Source organism: Triturus cristatus, chromosome 5_1 (assembly GCF_964204655.1).
Source record: "Triturus cristatus chromosome 5_1, aTriCri1.1, whole genome shotgun sequence".
NCBI classification, from domain to species: Eukaryota; Metazoa; Chordata; class Amphibia; order Caudata; family Salamandridae; genus Triturus; species Triturus cristatus.
The window spans coordinates 638,678,608-638,699,889 of NC_140587.1; the positions used below are offsets into that span (position 1 = coordinate 638,678,608).

General features: G+C 44.1%; 1 protein-coding gene across 2 annotated transcripts in view; it reads right to left on the bottom strand.

The window, feature by feature from the left end:
• The window catches only part of LOC146831313 (uncharacterized), a 292,313-nt gene extending 271,681 nt beyond the window's left edge, over positions 1 to 20,632 (bottom strand). The window contains exon 1 of one of the 2 annotated variants that reach the window (XM_085604133.1): positions 20,084 to 20,632. In XM_085604133.1, the coding sequence (XP_085460259.1) occupies positions 20,084 to 20,336 (253 nt within the window). In that variant the 5' untranslated portion in view covers positions 20,337 to 20,632. The remainder of the gene's footprint in view (positions 1 to 20,083) is intronic. The other variant, XM_085604135.1, reaches the window with a different exon arrangement.
• Positions 20,633 to 21,282: the final 650 nt, after the last annotated feature.

A 21,282-nucleotide genomic window follows, 5' to 3' on the forward strand; every position in this document is an offset into this window, starting at 1 on the left:
GTTATAAGAAATCCTGCAAGATCAATCTGCTAAAATCAAGTTCCTATTTTAGCCAGATAGAATGCCAAAGTTTTAGAGGACAAACACTGAGCTGGTCAATAATGTAATCTAAGCCCAGTTCTTCATGGATAATTTCATAGGGTACACTTTGTGGAACTCCTAAAAGGCCCCTTAAAAATGTGCTTTCTGCTACTTGGATTGAAGCAACACAGCCATATCCCCACATCCCACTGCCATAGCTCACTAATGGGATGCTCTTGGCCCTGTAGATTTCCAGGACCGATTGTATATGAGTGTGCCCGAGCTGGCGAGAATACTCTCCAATGCTGAATATCGCACTATTAAAAGACAAAATGTTCTGGGTTATAAGTGAATGCCAATTAAGCCGAGAATCCAATTGGATCCCCAAATAACTACATTTGTCTACCTGGCTAATGGGTTGGCCTTCTCTTACGTATTTCATTGTTTTAGTACTGCATGGACCAAACTTCATGACATGTGACTTCGAAAAACTTGTCGTCAGGTCAAGGCTATTCTTAAAACTGATAAAGAGGTCAAGGAGTTTTTGTAGGCCTCTAGCTGTTTGGGTGATCAAAACTGTATCGTCTGCATAATGCAGGGCCGGTAGAGAGCAGCCTCCCACTTCTTTAGTGGAAAAAAACTGTACTGAACAGCACACAAGTTAGTTATTGTATATTTTTAAAAAACTAGAAATTTACTGAAAAAACAATGGTTAAAGTGACGTTATAGTTAGGTTCATAGTAAGTATTAAACTATAACTTAAAAAAGCATAAAGATTTACTGAAAAGCCTAAAGGTTAAATGAATGCTATAGTTAGGTAACAATGCTTTCATGGGGTTACGTTTTCAAAATGAAAAACTACTGAAATTCTCCACTTAGTTATAGCTAACTATAACCCTTTGCCACGCAATGCACTGCTTATGACCTCACAAATCACATCACTCATGACATGTTTAATGACATCCTCGATGAAATCACTGATGACATCACTGATACATTTTAAAAAAAAATTAAAGTAGTTTTTTGTAAATATTTTTCCTGCAATATTTTTGTTACTTTTTTGTTTTGAAAATATTTACATTTGTTTACAATGTTTGTATTCGATTATGTTCTTGTTTGTTTTTTTCAGCGCAAATATTCACTGAAAGCGCAAAAGATTAAAGTAATGTTATAGCTAGGTGAAATGTTCAGTAACTTTTTACACTTTAAAAACCAAAGACATTCACCAGCTACACATATCTCAAGCAACTATAATTCGTGACCTAAAGTAAATTAACTTGCGCTCACACCATGCACAGTTTTCTCATCAATAATTTCATTGCAAATGTTGCAGTGATATCATCAGTGATATCATAGAAGATGTCATGAGTGATGTAATCTAGGTTTTTTTAATGAAAAGTAATATTTTATTACCATACGTATAGCCAACCCCCCACCCTGCAGGTAGCCAACCCCATGCGATACACGGTGAGAGGTTAGGCCATGCCCTGCAGCTGACCCCGCAGTCAGCCAAACCCCCCTCGGTACCCAACACCCACCCTATATAAGATCTATCATCTTTCTCCCGAAATTACCAACAATTTTAATCAAATATATATTTTAATAACTTAAAAATATGTAATAAAGATTTATTGAACTACATGTCTGCAACTATTTCTCTTTACCTACTTTTTTTTTTTTTTTTTTACATTTATTTACATTTTAGGGGAGAAAATTGTGGGGGGTGTCATGTTCAAATTATCAATCTCCTTAACAGAGGCTTGCTCATCCTGCACAAACACCACCACAATTGCTGCCCGGAGCACCCATTCTTCACCAATGGTCAACCCTGACTTTGAACCTTTTCAGCTACATTGGGCCAAGCAAGGTTCAGCAGAGCCAACGGACAATTGTGCTGGTACCTATCTTCACTCCAACGGATTCCTCACAAGAGACAGCCGACTGAAGCTGAACTCGGACAAGACGGAGGTCCTCATCCTCGGATCCACCCCCTCAGTCTGGGACGACTCCTGGTGGCCGACCACGCTCGGAAGAGCACCAACAGCCACCGACCACGCACGCAACCTAGGAATCATCCTCGACTCCTCCCTCTCCATGTTGAAACAGGTCAACGCCGTCTCCTCCACCTGCTACAACACCCTCTGCATGCTCCGCAGGATCTACAAGCGGATCCCCACTGACACAAGAAGAACGGTGACACAGGCCCTCGTCAGCAGCAGGTTGGACTACGGCAACGCACTCTACGCAGGAATCCCGGCCAAACACCTGCGACGACTGCAACGCATCCAAAACTCCTCCGCTCGACTGATCCTCAACGTCCCCCGCCACAGCCACATCACCCCCCACCTGAGAGACCTACACTGGCTCCCCGTCGACAAGAGGATCACCTTCAAGATGCTCACCCACGCTCACAAAGCACTCCACAACACCCGACCAGCCTACCTCAACAGCAGACTCAGCTTCTACACCCCTACCCGCCAGCTCCGCTCCGCCAGCCTCGCCCTCGCCACTGTCCCCCGCATCCAACGAACGACCTCCGGCGGCAGATCCTTCTCCTTCCTCGCCGCCAAAACGTGGAACACCCTCCCTACCCACCAACGACAGACCCAAGACCTGCTCACCTTCAGAAGACTCCTCAAGACCTGGCTCTTCGAGCAGTAGCGGCAACACCCCCCCCCCCCCCCTCCCCCCCCTTAGCGCCTTGAGACCCTCACGGGTAAATAGCGCGCTTTATAAGTAAAATGATTGATTGATTGATTGACACATTGGGAGATGTGCTCAGAATTCAAGAAAATTAGTAACTAAGAGAAATTGTGTAGGTCGAGTGTCCAGAAGCCCACAGGACCACAGAATACCACTGAGAGTGAAGGAGTCCTGCCCATCATGGCCACACCGTCACTGCCAGTGATAGAACACTTGGATGAGGTTGAAGTGGTGAAGGGAGGTGATGTCCACATAATGCATGCAATCGGCATGTCAGAGGCCTGTTGGCAGAAACAGCAAAGACATCAGGTACAAATCAGTGGCCAACCTGTAACCACTTTATCTTGAGGTGGTTAGAGGTTGGTATCCTTATGTGGATCTGCACCAACCATCATCACAGAAAAAGTTAACCACAAGATGGATAATATAGTTACCACCCACGGGATGCTTAAATACCCGTAAATGGATCTCAGTTCCATAGTTCAAAAGTTGTCGGACTATCTAAGGTTTTTCAAGATGCACACATAACAGTAAGTCCTCCCAGCCAGCAAGCCAATATTGAAGATGAAAGATTACTGCATACCCTGCAATAATCCCACAACCCAGAATTCCTGAGAGAGTTATTAACCACTACCCGATATCCTTCAAATAAATTCTGCACTAGCACAGCAATTCGCCAATGCCATACTCCATCATCAATTGTGGCATTCTGCTTCACCTGATGATGACGCCATTTTATGAAGATATAACAATGACAACATCTGTACCAGGTGTTGAGGCACTGCATCAGATATCAATGCAGGAAGACAAGTGCTTGTGAAGAACAGACACCTCAAGAGCAAATTCACACTGCCCTAGGACTTTCACCCTTGGACTGTGTCCGTTGCAAATGAAGCTCCGTTTACAGAGTGAAAAAGATGAACATCTAATTTTTCAAAAGGTTAAATGGATCCTGGTGCTCACACCTGAGAGACTTTTTAGAAGAATTCACTGAAGAAGACTGCACTGATTGGACGCTGAGGATTTACCTTTATTTCCAACCTCTCCTGGGAGCCCTGAGGTAAATATACCAGAACACTCCTGCCTATTTGCCTGAGTTTCATGAGAGGCTCACACTCTTGACCATAAGAATTCCCATAGGGTTGTATGTCTTCATCTATATCTAATGTGACTACTGAAGTGCTAGTTGCCTTTTTGGTTTCTCTTTCATGTTAATGAGTATTTGTCATTCTAAACTGGGAAGAGAGGTAGTGTTGCACATTTATTTTATTTATGTTCTATTCCTGGCTTCTTCCATGATGCAAGTGTTCTGTTTAAATAAACATTCTGATGCACATGTGGAGCACTTGTGGCATGGGAACCAAACTAGGCCCAGATTTCCAAAGGCGTGCAAAGTAGCTCCAAATGACGCAAAGAAACACAAAGGGCATATTTATGAGAGGAGTTGCGTCGCTCTTACATCACGCAACATGGTGCACGAGTGCCACAAGTCCAAAATAAGATTGACAAAGCCACGCACGGGAACCTTGCGTGGTGGGCCGGAGTGGCTTCATAAATCTGGAGTACCGCAAAGCAATGCAAATAGATGCATTGTGTTACTCTGCCCTGAGAAGGCTTTCCATGTGCATTGCGTAGGAGTTTCCATGCAACTCGCATGATTTTTGACCCATTCCCAGATTTACCAAAAGTGGAGGACCTGGGAATGTGCCAAAAAAGTATGCCAAGTCAGGGGAGGCGCAACAAGGAAAAATATCTTTATTTCTCCTATTTACCTCCTCTTTCTATGTATGCTGCAATCTGCAGCACACATTGAAAGAGGAATATGCCTCTCAGGATTGTTTTTGAGCAGGAATGTGTCCCTTCCTGCATAAAAAACAATCGTGCATGCAACTCAGGCACTCTTGCAACATGGTGCAAGGGTGCCGGCATTGGCGCTAGGCAGCCAAAATGGCGCCAGCGCAGGGACAAAGGTAGGAATGTCCTATATTCTTTTAAATAAGGTGCATTCCTGCCCTTTCTCTGTAGCGCAAAGCAGCAGGTGACTTGCTGCGCTGTGTGACATTCTCATATGCCCCAAAGTCTTTTCTTTCCACTGTAAAATTATTTTGTGTTGTAAAGGTGCCTTTTTTCTCAGTGCAAATAGTGTTTTGCAACATTTTGCTTCAAAAGTGACTTACTTGGACAGATCAGCACAAGCACCATTAGTGCAGCATGATCCCCTAAGATAAACAATTCAGACTTTGCATAAAAAACACAATGCCTTCTTGAAGTAGGCACTGACAAGGAGATTGATTTTTTTTCATTTCTCCAAACATTCCAGACATTGCACGTGTGCCACACTGCACAGCACACATAAAATGTGATGAATGCTTCCAATGCAAATCTTATGCTTGACAGCAAGCACAGACGTCTGCACCATGGTGCATTATAGTGCATGATTGTAGGGGATGATTGCAGAAGGAGGCACTTTTTATAATAAATATTGCTCTGAAATGATTTCTCCCCTGTGTGCATCGGTTGCTGTGCTGCATTAACAGGAGCATAAGTAAATACGGCTTGCCGTGCTTCTCTGAATTAAATACTAATAAATCATAAAAAAATTATTTTGCTCCGAAGTCTCTTCATGCTGCAACACATGCCTGTAAGGTCCTATTAAATAAGTGCCCAATAGCCAGGCTCGCATTTTTTAATCTTCGTTCTCATCAACAGACCAGCTCACAAGCCCCACGCCAGAATGAAACAGGATCTGACATAAAAACAAGTTTCTATGTAAAACAAACAGATTTTTCCTTCATAAGATTCAATCAATGACCTCCTTTATGGAGACATTAAAAAACTATCCAATGCGGTGCAATTGAAAGATTTGACTTACATTCCAATCTTAAAATATTTGAATATATACAATAAAAGCTAATATCACTGCATGTTTCTCTACTGCCATCTAGTGCAACGCTGAGCAAGTGACTGCAGCTTCGTATTTACATCCTAGGTCCTTGGAGAAACGTCCATAGTGTGGCACAAATGCACCAAGGGTAATGCACTGAAAAGACTATTTTAGGACACACGCTAGTAACACATGTCACACTTCAAATCTAAGTAAAGTGAGAGAACTACATCCATAATGTGAACATCGTGCAGCACGGAGGACTCTGCAATCAAAAATTGAAAATTGTGCAGTACATTCTCTGGCACTATTATTTCCATCCATTTGAGGTAGAAACAACAAATTCTGCAGCAAATGAGGTAAATACACACTTAATGTTAAAAACACTTTAAAAAGCCGAATATTCAAGCTAACTATCCTGTAAATAAAAATGTAATAAAAGTACATAACATACATACATACATTTCCAAATCAGCATGTTGCGCTGCTCATGCTGATTTTTAGCACCAGGAGCTTATTCCGCGCTGCAAAAATAGCACAAATGGCTTCATGTGATGCACAGGAGGGCACTGCTTTTTTGCTGCTTCTCAAGTAGATTTTCTACCCTAGCGGCAGCTTTCTCACCACAAGAAGTAGGTCGCGAGTGCCCATGTTGGGAAAATCTTGACGGGTGACCTCCATGTGCCCGAAAATCGTGCTATGGGAAGCAATTTTTGCTCGAGATCACCAACCGCCATGCATGAGAAAAAGCTCCTCCACACGGAGGTTGGCGGAGTTTGGCCAAAACTTCGCCAACTCCGCCAGCGGAGCAGAATTTATTGTCCATCCCTAATATAGGTGGATAATCCACTCACAAGGTTACACTAGCTAGACATTCACATTCTCACATGGACAATCAACAAGCCATGAAACCGTAACCACTATACTCACCTTAGTGAGACAATAAAATGTATTTGTGCACATAACCTGCCGCTTGAGAAGCATTCAAAACAGCGATAGAGTCCATGTTAGTGTAAGATATGTTCAGAAATACAAATGTAAACAGATGTAACCATACATGACTAAACAGGTAAACAGCTGCTCAGACGCAACCAAAACCACATCAAGTAGGCAGGCCATTAGAAACCACAACCAAGATCTGTCAGCAGGTTGCCAGAATATCAGGGTAGGATGATAACCCTAGCGAAATTTTAAATTGTCACAGCATGTCTGAATAGGAAAACAAATTAATGAAAGATAACCACGGGCAAAAAAAAGGTCAAAGAAGGATCAAATCTGAACTTCCAATTCCTGAATCACCAATAAAAGTGAAAACAAAGGCTATCACAAATTAGGATCTAATATCCAACACCTATTTAACCTTCATGATCTACCTCAGAGCATAAACAACTACACAAATCTACCATAATGGGAAATGCATGGACAGCGTAAAAACGTTCTCTCTATTAGAATACCAGAAGTTGGGGGGTGAGAAAAATGTGACTAGTTAAGAAGGTATACTCATTAAAAAGAGAAAATACTAAACTGAAAGGGAGAAACAGAAGTGGAAATATAAGGATTTCTGGACTTCCGGAGGGCTCAGATAAAGATTCAAAGTCATGCGCTACATTACACGGAGCTGTTAATACCCCTATTACTAGGATTAACATTCACCAAAGACTTCAAAATAGAAAGGAAGCACAAGAATCCATCTAGTGCCTATTGGCCCTAATAAACATCATTGACACAATATTCTCAAAGATCTGTGTTACCCTGACACTTAATTGATCTTGGTGCATTTGAGGAAGGATCAAGCAATTGAATGGAACTGAGCAAGGTTTGGGATAGAGCAAGATAACACGAAAGACTCTGCTGCGAGAAGGAAGAGATTTCAGGCCCTAAAGAAGAGTTTAAGAACCTGATACTCGATTTTCGTTTGTTTGTCCCTCCATAATGAAAATCACTCACAAAGGGAAAAGTACGATCTTCAGTGAACCCATAGACTTGGAACTATGTATATCCAATCTGTCACAGACGGAAATGGAAGACTAAGGAGTTGAGTGTCTCCCACAGACTCCACCAGGAACCACTGCTCACATTCACAGGTGCCATTAAGCTTTCCATGCACTACCACCAAAAGCGTTGCGTATACGAATAAGCTATATTTTTACGCAAGCTGCATCAAACTGCTGCAAATTACACTAACATCACTCTCTAAACATACCATGTCTTTATTATATATTTAGTACTACAATGCATGACGCTTCACTACAAAGTCACACACAGTCCATAAAGCATGAAAGCTGGAGCATACACCAACAGCCTATTCAACTCTGATACCATGTCTCATGCATCACTCCTTGACACTATAATGAATCCTGTGTGTTTACCATCCTGCTACTATTGTAGTGATGCTAGTAGTTTCAATGATTGGCAAAGACACCAAATGCTAACACTGACTAGGATGGCTTTCTAATACCGCTCAGGAATCCATTCTATTGAAGCCTGAGGAGTCTAATAATACTTGTAAATAGGTCTGCTAAGTCTCTTATTAAGGTAAAGATGTCTAACTAACACCTGTCTAATAATCCCTTTCATGTTTGAGGCATTTTACAAGTTTTGTTTTCTTATGCTATGCTGCCTAATGAGGGTTCCATAATTGTTTAGCAGATGTGTGAACAATCCTATTTTTAACACAGACTAATATTGCTTTAACTAATTCTACGCAGGTTATCTTACTGCTTGGTAAAAGGTTGATGCAAGCAGGTTGACCAAATTGTTGTCCACTTCCTTCAAATAACACATCTGCCTGTGCATTCGTTGCCGCTCACAAAACTAAACTAAGGGCTTCAAAGGAAAAACCGGTCGCAAACGGGCAGATTCTCAGAATCTGTCCCTTTGCAACCGGTATTTTTGCATTTGGGATGCATCATCCCAAATGCAAAAATCGCAATTTAAGGAATCTCTAAATTGCGATTACTTAAATTGCGATTGCATTTAAGGAATCCCAAATTGAGATTCCTTAAATGCAATGCATTAAAATAAAAAAATTAGCGATTTCGCTAATAGGGGGAGCAAATTGCCATGAAGTTGAACTTCATGGTAATTTGCAAAAATTAGAAAAATGCACTTTTGTGCATTTTTCAAAGTTTCGTGATGCGCTCACACATCCCCTTAGAGCATGTGTGTGTGCAACATATGTGCACAGATCAATTTCAGGGGTGCAATAGGGTGTCATTTTGACACCCTTGCACCCTTGAAATTGCATGAGCAATTTGCGAGTACCAACTGGTACTCGCAAATTGCTCATCCAATCTCCAATTCATTCCTATGGGCCTGGAGGCCCATAGGAATGAATGGGACGGCATTCCTTAATTGCGACTCGCAAAGTGCGAGTCGCAATTAAGGAATGTGTAGGAATCGCTATTTTTATAGCGATTCCTACATACATAGGCTTTTGCAATCCCTTAATTGCGATTCCTTAATAATCGCAATTAAGGAATCGCAAAAGTCTACGTTGATGCATGTGCCTGTAAATATACAAAGATACCGGTCGCAAAAAGTGGTAGCAAATTGCAACTGTACATTTCACAACCAGTATCTTATTTTGCAAACCTACCTATGTCCAAACAGGTTGATTTGCAAAATACTGAATCGGGGTAAGGTAGATAAACAACCTGCCTAATGAATATTAATTAGGCAGGTCGCATATTGCGACTCACTGCAACTGTCCACAATCACAGGAATGGCGCTACAAGGATCAGAAGACCGCCATCCCTCTAATCACCTTTCAAAAACGAAAGGGCGTGGGTGGGCAATACAGAGGGCGAAGGTAGAAGGAAGGAACACAGGAGGTGAGGAGGAACAGGGGGTGACAGAGATGGAGGGCACAGGTGGGGGAAGCAAAACAGCGGGTGGGGTCGGGAGGAGAAACATAAGGTAAGAGAGCAATGTGGAGCCAGCAGGGGGAGAATCACACGGGCCAGAGCAACAGGAGGACTACACAAGAGCAAACGTGACATGGAAGCGGGCATAGAGACGCACATGGGTGACAATCAATAAGACGGAGTGCAGGGGGAGAAAAGCTTACATGGGAGACAGCTGGAAAGCACATGAACTATTATGCAGTGCTTACACAAAAAGAAAAAAGTAGTGTTTGAAAAGCAAGCACTGGAAGCACAGAAGCCAGCAAATGAAAAGAGATGGTAAAGAGGCTATACTCATGATAGGGATAAACACAAGATTGCAATTTGGGACATGAATGAGAACCGTGCAAATGAGAGTGACAAGAAAGCCAACTAATGCTAAGCAATGGACGGGATCTAAGTACCTTCATGATCTAGGCAACCCCACAATAGTCTTTCGCAAAGACAGCTGTGCTGTGTGGTAGGTTTGACCTATAAAAAGTTTTCAATTTTGAAAAACTTGAGTGAAAGTTGGCAATGGAGCTGACTCCTAAAAGGTTTGGACCCCCTTGCCCTGTGCAAATCAGTTACCACCCTAACTTGAGCGGCTGTAAATCTGATTACAAACTACTGATACATATGGAACTGAATCACAATTCCGAAGGCACACGTAAAATACGCTGCTTCCTAATTGTGACTCAGTGACCACTTCTAAACCCATTTTAGGCGTCTGAAAAGCTTTGCCGACTCCTAAATTGGGTTAGGACGTAAAAAATTACTTTTTAGTGGCTGCAAACGCTCTGATTTAGCATGTCTAGGGGGCTGTAACCACTAAACAGTTTAGTACATCTGAGCCTAAATTCTTAAGTGTTAATCTCTATTATTGCTTGCAGGAGACGGATGAAATATGGCCACTCGTGGCCTCCACTCTGCATTTTATAGCTTATGGAGGGGGGAAATGGAGTTGCAGGAGGGAAGCATAGGGGGTCGTTGATGTGTTTATCTCTCCTCTGGTTTACCTTATCTTCATGCTATATCATCTTCTTCCCCTCTACTATCCTCTTTTAAGCCTGGTCCTTCACCTGTATGATGTGAAAATATAAGGTGCAAAGTATATCTATTGAATCCCACCTATAGTTCTCTGGAGTTCATGTTGTAAGGCACAACAGTAGATCACTGGATGTGCACTCTACATTGCTTTTAGTATTAAGTTTATTTGTCTGAACAATATTGAGAAAGGCTTTAGAAATTATTTCCCTGAATACAAAGGGCCTTAATCAACCAGTATAATGGAAAGAGATACTGTCATTAACCTAAGGATGACAGTATCCTTCTACAAGAAACCAGAATTGAAGCTAGTCTGGCTCTTTTTCTCCTCTGCAGTTAGAAAAAGAAACAGAGTTATCAGGCAAATTTCAAAATTAATTGATAGCTCACATGACAGGTACAGAGTCCAAATAATGTCTAATTCCCAACTTTTCAAGGTTGGTAGGAGAAGTCCAGTTAGACACAGCCAAGGGTCCCAGGATCTCTGAAACAGCAACTGGGGGTCATGACTCACTTTAGCAGAACCCACAAGTGCACTTTAGGGAAAAGGCCTCTTGCCTCTGCAGCCTGTTGTGTCCCTTTAGCCACAACAGCCATCCAAGTGACTCCTTGGTGTCCACCTTTTTGTCCTGGGTACTGGTGGAAGCAGGTATAGACCTACAGTTCTCCTCACAGGTCTCGAACATCAGGTGCTGTCCTTCTTGTGTTATTCTACAGGTCCAAAAAGTGCTCTGAAGAGAATGCCTATGGCTAGCACAAGCTAGTGGGTTGTGGTGACTTCTGGCTCCTCTATATTAATAGGGTAAAAGTTACCAGGGGCCACCCTACTCACTTTAGCACCACTTCCTGTATGCTCTATTGTAAACAATCCCACAGTGCACCTTGTTCCCAAAATCAATAATGGAGGAACCCTTCCTTCATTGTGCAAGCCTGTGTGCCACCCAGAGGTGTAGCCAGGGAAATCAGCAGTCCCTCCTCTGTGGTCACTCAAAACTAGTTCTGGGGTTAGCTCCCCAACACATTGGTTTTGTGCTAGCCTGACTGGAGGAAAAAGAGTTGCCTTCTCTAAGTCTCACCTTACATTTACTTGTGAAAGGGTAGGCCTCTTTACAAGTTAATGAAGTTCCTGGGTCCACCTTAAATGGTCTACCTGCAACAGGAAGAACAACACCTCCCTCACCCAGGCCACTGTGCCTGCTCTGGGAGCAGTTTTGGCACCTTGTTAAGATTAAGCACTGACTGGGCAGATTTTGGAGAGCTAATGCAAATTAGCTCAGGAGCTCCAGGCAGGGATATAGTAACTTTCTAAAAGGTTATTTTCCTAAATATTTTTTAAAAAGCCAACTTCACCATTGCATTGGGTTTTATGTAAATATTAATCGTGGTGGTTGAACTATTTTTATAGCTGGTCCCAAAACCGAGATAGCAGAATTAATATTTTAATCTGTACTGTAGTTTTATCATAGGACAGCCAGAGCCCTCTATGGTAAAAATAGCTTTTAGGGGGTGTCACTGTAGTTACATGGTAACAATAAATGTACACATCTCCCACTTATACATACTATGCACCCTACCTTGTGACTTATTAATTTTTAAAAGGAAGGGTTTTCCTCTGTCAAAAGGATTATTTTGACAAGTCAGCTGCAGATTTAAACTGCAGCAGTCAGACTAAAATGGTAGGACTAAAGCCATGTTTCACTTGTCACATTAGTGGATGGCACAATCAGTGCTGGAGTCCACAGGCAACATTAACTTTCCATGCCATTGGCGTATTTCTTATACTATGTACTATAGCTGGAGGAGGCTGGCTTAGTATATGTTGCACACTTTTTTAAGTGATGCACCTTGCACTAATCCAGGCAACCCTTATGGTGATATTAATGGTCTTTGATTACTATAGATAGCTTTCAAGGTGGTAGCTGTGGAGAGCAGCCTTCAGGCTTATCTTGAAGGAGTGTTAAGCAGCTTGTTTTACCAGTTTACTCTTAGGGTGTGAGTTAAATGAAAAAGAACCACACAGTGTTTATATAAAAATACGTCTACGTATTACACAACACTCACTAACAAATTGGTATATCTCCTACTCAGAGATATCAACACAATACACAACAATACTTAAAATGCAATAAGGTAAGTAGCAGAAAATACAGTGGTCGCCAGGTGGAGACCAAACCATTTAATAAGAAAGTGGAATGGGAACTGCAGAAGAGGATGGGACTTGGGCCAGAAGACCCAGAGGAGCTGGGGACACAAGGAACCACCCAAGGTAAGTACCCAGAAACCCCACGGAGGCTGTGTGCAGAGTGGGAACACAGCTGTGTTCCCAATGGAAGTCAATGGACAAGACATGGTTGCAGTTTTGCAGAAGAAGGACCCTTCCCAGAGGACCCCGAAGAAATCCCTTGGAGGACAGAAAGTTGGTGAGCCACCCCACCTGGGGATGTCCCAGAAACCAGGTCACCTACAGCAGGGAAGCCAAGTGCATAGGGGTGAAGAGATGTCGGAAACCTTTGTAGACGACAAAGAAGACTTGAAAGAAAGTGCCTCTGGAGAAGAAGGTGAAGAAGTCTGATGGAATCCAAGGGTGGATTCTGGAAGTGAAAAACCTGCAAGCAGAGGGGACAGAGTCTAAGCCACTCAGGAGTGACCAGGAGGCATGGGAGAGCAATGCCCACCAATGTCGGACAGTTCAGAAGAGTTGATGGTGTCCTTGTCGCTGTAGCTGTGAGGACCAGGTGATGCTGAGGAAGACCGGGAGCTGTGCACGAGCTGCCCCACATCGGATATAGGTGACTAGGTGGTCGGTGTCCGGCAGGAGCACCAACAAGCCTTGGTAGCCGCAAGTGGCCAGGAGAACGAAGAAGGAGCAACGTTGAGACTAGCAATGTCCAAGGGACTCACCAACAGCAGGAGTGTCAAAGCAGGCTCCGAGCAAGCAGGGGAGCCCACTCAAGCAGGAGAAGACACTCAGGAGGAACCACAGGCCAAAGGCATAGGAGTCGCAAGAGGACCTCAAGCAGCTCAACATGAAGAAAGGCCCACGGAGCAGAGGATGCAGTGAAAATGCTGAGCTTGGTGGGAAGAGATGCTGGAGGCTGGAGCTTCTTGAAGCCTGAAGATCTCTGGAGTGTGAAGCCAATAAGCCATGGCAACGGCAAGTCGACGCGGTGCACAGGGGTTCAGCCCAAGCGTTTCTGACGAGGAATACTGGCCTCAAAATTGCAGAGAGGACAGGTCAGGTCTCGAAGGAGTTGAAGAACCACCACTGTTGTTGCTGAGCCTCAGGAAGTCCGTACGACGACGGCAGCAACAGACCGGTCAGCTTCATTGTGGTGCCTGCAGATGCAGGGAAGTGACTCCTTCACTCCAAGGGAGATTGCTTTGGGTGTCCTTGATGCCCAAAGGTCTGTTGAAAAACCTGGATGAAGCACAGACACAGGTGACGAAGAAGACTTGCAGAACAGTGATAGCAGGAGTGTTCTTTGATGCAGTCTCGGTTCCAGACAAAGTCCAGCGAAGTCCAACTGCCTAGATGGTCGAAGAGTGACATGGTTTTAGTCTTGAGTCTTGTCCCACAACAAATCTGAGGACTCACTCACAGGTAAGCCTCTAAGTACCGCTACGTTGGAACAACTCAAGGTTCCATCCCAGAGGAGGAGCTGGACAGAGGTGAGGATACTCCCACGTCTTTTGTCCAGTTTCACACCAGAGCAGGAGCCAAGGGCTACCTGAACTGACACAAACTGGAGTATGCAAGGAGAGCACCAAATGTGTCCTTCAAAGCAGTCGGGTGGCGCTGGCAAGCGCCCCCACTGCAGCCCAATAACTAAGTCCTGTCTGGGAGGTGGTCACACTTCTCTTTGACAGGAAACCTATTGGTCTACCTTCCCCTGCTCGAGCTTGGCTCAGCAGCAGGAGGGCAGAATCATGTCTGTGGTTTGCAGCAGCACTAGCTTGCTGTCTGACCATGAAAGGCTGTTACTGGGATACAGGGGGTGCCCCAAGGGAGCCCCCCAGTACATGGAATCATACTTCCAACACTGGAATCAGTGTTGGGGTATGATTCCAACATGTTTGATACCAAACATGAGCATGTTGGGCACAGCCACTATATAGTTAGAAATCGTGTAATGACTGATGTCCACTATATGTATTAAAATGGCTGATCACACTTACAAAGCCTGGAGAATCGACCCCTGGGGTTTGTAGGGGTGTCCTGCTCATGCAGGGGCACACTCATAACCAAGCAGCCTGCTCTCAGGACTGAAGAGCCTGCCATAGGGTTGACTTATAGGTTTTAAGGGCAGTATCAGCAGGCAGCCAACAACTTCCAGTGGAATGTGCAAGTATGTATAGAAATGCCATCAAAGTTCTACATTTTGTAAACTTTATGAAGTTTTTACTGTTTGCATGTTAGCTCTCCCACATAACTTTATTAAAATGGAACTTTGCCTAGATGTACAGTTATGTGAGTTGACTAAATCCACAAATGTATAGAAATTCACAAATTGCAGTCAGTGACTGGTTGAATGGCAAAGGAACCTCATTATTTACCCAGTCACCAAATGAACAGCATCAATTCTGTAGTATTTGGATGGCAGCCTTGTTTGAGTCAGCTAAACATCACTGTTTAAGTGGTGGCAAGCTAAATGGTATAGAATCTCTGCTATTGATCCAACACTCAACAGGTAAATAATTACGTTTCTGTGCTATCTGGCTTGCCGCAAAAGGCAAATAGTAAATAATCTTTGCTAATTAACATGTGGTTATAATCTATGCCATTTAGACAGCGGCCTGATAAATAGTGAGTGACGTTTCCTTGCTATTTGCAGTTCTGCCAAGTGTCACGCATCAGGCGTGACACTAACACATTTCAGTGTGGTACTCCGCATTACCGCACTGAAATGCAATGTCACGCATATGCTGTGTGTCAGCTCTGTCACTAAAAGCCCTGATTAAAGCTGAGCCTGTGGCAGCGCACCGCCTCTGACTTGCGCATGCTGCTCCAGCAGTCTGTTGGCAGCCGCACTCAGCTGCTTGCTACAGTATCATGATTGCGCTTTCCAGTACCCGGGTGCGGCTCCCACTATTGGCCTGATGTCCTCACAGGAGACGTCATGTCACATCATGCTCCCGGAGCGCGGGGTTTGTTTTGGGAGTTACAAGGAGTGTGGCTAGTTTGCGGGCAGCGCTGCGTATCAGGGCCAGAGTGCGGCAAATAATTATGGCGCAGGCCGCGGTGCTGCTCGCAGCGCTGCCTGCTGCAGCTCGGACCAGCCCGGGTCACCGTCTGCTATCAGCAGTTGTTTATTACCTCTCCCATGCTTAATTCAAATATATATCCAATCCACACTGGTCAGTCTGTCATAGGCTGGCCCCGCAGCTACCCGGGACTCACAGGAGTCAGGACAGCTGATCGGCCTGGACGAGTCTACCACGTGGTCTTGGCCCAGCGAGCACTTGCCTTCTTTTCTCTTCCAGTCAACACTGAATGGCTCATGTGGCCGGTCCAAACCTGGATTCAACCTTTTCTCCTCACCCTGCTCCTGCACAGGACTCATGGTGGTTAAAGTGGAGCTGTGTGCACGGGGCGCAGCATAACAGGATCTGCCTGCCCATGTTGCCGCCAGCGGCCACCTCCGATCACATTGCTGCGCACTCTTGAGGGCCCCCATGCTGCAGCTGCACCCACCCCGTGCATTGTGGTTTTACCTCTGTTTCTTCTGAATGGCGCGGGCAGGCCGAGCCCTGCATACCCGACGGTAAAGGCAGGTTGTCAGATGCCTTGCACCCAGCAGAGAGGCACCAGACTTACGTTCCAGGCACAACAGGTGAGTGCTCACATAAAGATTACAATTGTTGAGAAAACATGGTCTGCAAGTCGACACATTTTTTAAAACTATTTTACTGTTATTAAATAGTTTATCGTTAGTAACAGCGTCGCAGCTCTCTGATTTTAGAGACAGTGGCCGGCCTTCACTCTTAGCAGGACTCAGAGGCGTAGCTAGAACTTGTGGCGCCCGGGGCTATCCCTCAGATTGCCGCCCCTGGGTGGGGGGGTTGCTGGGGAAAAAGGACGGCAAGCACTTGAAAGAGGACAGAGAGACACGTAGTATTGCCGCTAATAGTTACCTCGATCATGCAAGTTACATACACATACATGACACGGTCCAAGGCTACACAGTTGAATACACCGGTGACTGGCAGTGACTGGCAGTACAAAAGAGAACACACAGACTGCATGATCTATGTGGGGACTCAGAAAAACAGCATGTGACATCCATCAGAGAGCTGCGTGAACAATTACCTGGTAATCCCCTCAGCACAATGCAAACATGCACATATATGACACTGTTCAGGGATCCATCATCTACAGCTGACATTAAATGACCATTCATCATGGTCCCCCCATTAAAGCAGTACACTTTGTAATCTGCATGGTACATGTTCTTTGCAGCAGGCATATTAACCCTCTGTGCTACCTTGCCAGGAGTCAACCCTGCCACTAGACAAAACTCCGATCTCTCTCTAGGAAGAACATTAATCACCAAAGTTTATTGTTTATTGTTTCTGAAAATTGCTGGAGGCCAGGAAGGTAGCAGCAAGTTTTTTTTAAACCATAATATACTTGCAAACACTATGCACCCACCCAAAATAGGTACCCAGTGCGGTCACACCGTTTGCACCACCCTAACCTGATCAAGGTTCATGTGACCTCAGTGACAGAGTCGCAGTGACTGGATCACTGTTGCTCTAGGGTGTGCTGCTTCGTAGGCCTGCCTGCAAGACTGGAGATGAACTTCAGTATGGATTGTGGTGGACAGGCCGTCAAGGTTAACTCACAATTGACACCACTAGGGTACACCAGCTTGTGCTAAAACATCAGGCCTTCTAAGGTCTAGTGGGGGTCCTCTAAGGTCTAGCATGGGAATGTGCTCCCTCAGTAGAGTGGTCTGGTGGACTGGTCATGAAGGCTGAACCCAGTTCCAAATTCAGCCGCTCTGGCCATAGTGCCACATCCTCTCCCCCACTGAACACCATACTGCCCCACTGAGAGAAACTCGCACTGCCTTCAGCTACAACCCTAATTGTGCCCACTATAAACACTTGGATGTGGCTCAATTCAAATTATGCACTTGATAAGAGTAATATGCTGCCTAAAAAAAAAAGTAAAAGCAAACACTCATAGGGAATGCAAGATTAAGTAAAGCATGTGAAATGTAAGCAGAAACAACATGGTTACCTTAACGATCTCTCACTCACTATTCAGAAATTAGCGAGTGGTTTTACCTGAAAAGTTAAGGACATGACTACAGGGCCCTGAAGGGAACCGTTTCAATGTCCATTGCTTATATCCTTAATAAACGTAAGCAGTATGGTTTAAAAAGACCACATCCATAAACAGAGCCATGGTACACATTTTGTTTTCCAATCCATCCATCAACCAGGTATTGCAGTACCTCCAGGAATGGTGCACTTCCCCACCTGGGGACAACAATGCTGTTCAAAGAAAGACGAGAAAACAAAAGTAGTGCTTCACTGCAAAGTCTGTAAAGTCAGGCTGATGTGAATAAAACCAATCTGACCACTTTGCAGCCACTCTGTCTTGCTTTATTTAGTTATGTATTTAGTTTTCATATTTAAAACTTTCTATTTCTCTCCATCCCGCTGCATTTTGGAATAGAAAAATGTCAGAAAAAGGGCATTTCCCGCAAAAGTGTTTTTCTTTTTTGGATCCATTTCACAGGGAAGCAACTAAATGAAAGAAGGAAAGAGGTTGTGAACCGTTTCTTCAAGTTACGGTTTTCAGTAAGTGAGGAGCAAGACAGAAAGAGAGGGAATAATAGGAAGAGAGGGGGGGACCGCTGCCAGCACAAAAAAGAAGAGGACATTGCCCGAGTCCTATTCCTTCTCTGCCCGTCCCCGAACGTCCACGAAAGCAAGCCGAGCCTTATCTGAATGCCTTTGTCCGACCCCAAAATAGTGGCGCCTGGGGCGGACCGCCCCCACCGCCCCCTCTAGCTACGCCACTGGCAGGACTCAGTTCAGCACGGAGGAATCGGGGCAAAACATTTAAGAAACCATCCGGTTCCTACCGAGCACACAGTTTTCTAGAAACAGTGCTCATAGAATCCGGCGCCCAACCTACCAGTCCAGAATTACCTTCTAATCAAAGATACGTACCAGCATCTAATGTTCCAGGGCCTTGACCAGAGATTAGCGATGAAAGCTGGCGCAGCAGGCACGACTGGCGTTAGGGACAGTACAGCCCCCAAAAAATCCATATTCGGGGTCTGACTGAGGGATGTCTAGCTGTCAGTGACTGCTACTTTTAGCAAAGAAAAATAACAGCCATTTGAAACAGTTTAAAGCCTCAATATTATACCGAGTCATTTTGTATTATTTTTTTATTATGTAATGTAGGCCTTCTATCAGTGTGCCCTGTTTTAAAACTCATTTATGACAATTTTAGACAACTTAATAACACTGTTGATGTATTTGGAGCTGCAGGATTCCAAAGGGAAAAAATATGAATTTTGAAGAGCTTTCCCCATTTTTTGCTGCATTGGCATAACAATACCTATCAGTCTGGTGAAACACTGGTAAAATATTGGTCTGGTCTCAACCCTAACGAACATGACTGAGATGACCTCTTTCTCATTAACCGCTGAGAGGTTTCTCTAGCATACTATAGTCACTACAGAATAAGGGCCTGATCATTTCTCTCCAAAAGTGATCAGGCCGGAGTCATGGCAGTCATCACAAGATGTCCAGTATCTTTCTTGAAATCACTACAGTAAGATCACTTTAGAAATGCGAAATCAGTTAGTGACCCTCCATTTCAGGGGGTTTATAACAGTTCCTAGGCCTTCTGTGGGACGTCCTACTGCTCAGAATTCGCTCATTTCTGATATGTATCTCTTTAAATGGACCTCATTCCTTGGTTTCTCGTGTGAGAAAGTGTCGCTCGCAGTGTCACACATTTGCACTACATTGTCACACATAAGTACACTTAATTATTGGAACTGTCACATAAGCAATCTGAAACCTTGGCAGCTATGTATTTGCACGGCTGAAAACATAATCATTTCTGTTAAGTCAGAGCCTGGGCATTTAACCAGTAGCTGGGTAAAAGGTGAAGCTTCCTTGTTTGCATGATGACGGCTAAACAGAATGCAATCTCTGCTATTTGCCTATAAATTAGTGCTAGAAGAGGATATTGTTATTTTCCAGCGGCCGGCTAAATAGATTACACTAAAACATTTCTGTAATGGTTACTATTCATGCAGATGTACAGGCAGCACAACACATCGCTAAACCCTAGAAGGCAGGCAGCCCAAAAACGGCACACGACTTAAGTGTGTCAAAAAAGCGAGATCTATTCAGAGCCATAACTAGAGCCAGTACGCAAGCTCTAGCAAAGCTTGCACGTCTCATCCTATCCTGCTATTTCTCTTCCTGCAGACTGCTGTGCCTGAAGCAGCCACAGGGCTGCGCTGTGCACTGTTTATCTCTCGTTTAAACGGAAACGGAAACAACTTACCGTGCGCGTGAAAGAGCACCGTGCCTTTGTAGTCCTGCTGCCCAGAGAGCAGCGGCTCCCCTTGCTGAGTAACGAACTGCACGGCTGGCAGCGTGAAGGTTACCGCACTTCCAACACCAACGTCTTTGCTTGTCAGCTTCAGCTCGGACAGCTTCTTTGTCCACAACGAGCAATCTGACGTGACAAAAACACAGGCATAGTCCGGCTCGTCGGCAAAGTCATTTTCCTCTTGCATTTGACTGTAAAAGGCCATGGCAAAGCCAAGTTGTTAGAAATGCAGAAAGCAGAGCAGTCGACGGCTAGAGTGAACTGCTTACAGCAGTCCTTCGTCACTTCTGCTTCGCCTTCAGGAAGCATTTACTTAGCCATCCGCCTATAGTCGGTGTTTTCACATGATACCGCAGTCTCCTGACTATAAAACCAGGAGTGGTTTGTCATAAATAATTGTAGAGAAGGGAAGTGTTTTTCTATTTGCTTCTGATTAAAATGCAGGGTGGGCCTCTCACCCTCATTGCTTTCTTTAAACACAATGATGTCATCCAAAAGTGAAAAGAGAAAGGGGGCGTTGCAACTCAGCACAATTTATTTTTCATAGGACTAAACAGGCCCTCTGCTGGTCACAAAGGTTTATACGTTGTGTCTCATTTACTTTCGTATGCATAATATGCATAATGCAGGTTGTCCACTTAGTTGCAACAAAGTATGTTCAGATGAATGAAATCTGCTACAAGAATTTTAATGATCTCGCAGTGAAATGTTTATTCAAGTATAGGAAACGTTGTTGGCATACATTGAATGAGATTTCTTTTCCAAATCAAAGCTAAACGATCCAGTTCTTTTATCAGAAGGCCAGGCAGCGACTTAGAGAATACCCACATTTACTCACATAGTCTGCCCCAGTGTAAATAGCTTATAATTCAATGAGATAATTGTGATACCATTACTATGGTTTCCTGTTGAACTCATATGGACCAACTCGGAGCTCATATACTTTTTGTTTGGAGACTATGTGACTATGATAAATAAAAGTCAATAAGCAAAAAGATACAGTGTTATAGTTAATGCTACACAACTCCAGATCAATATTCTGATTGGGGGACGTGAAGGAGAGAAAGAGAGCAATTGAGTCAAGAAACCAACTGCGGTTTGTGCTGCAAGGAAAAAAAACATTCTGAATGGCTGCAGTAAACAAGCATTTG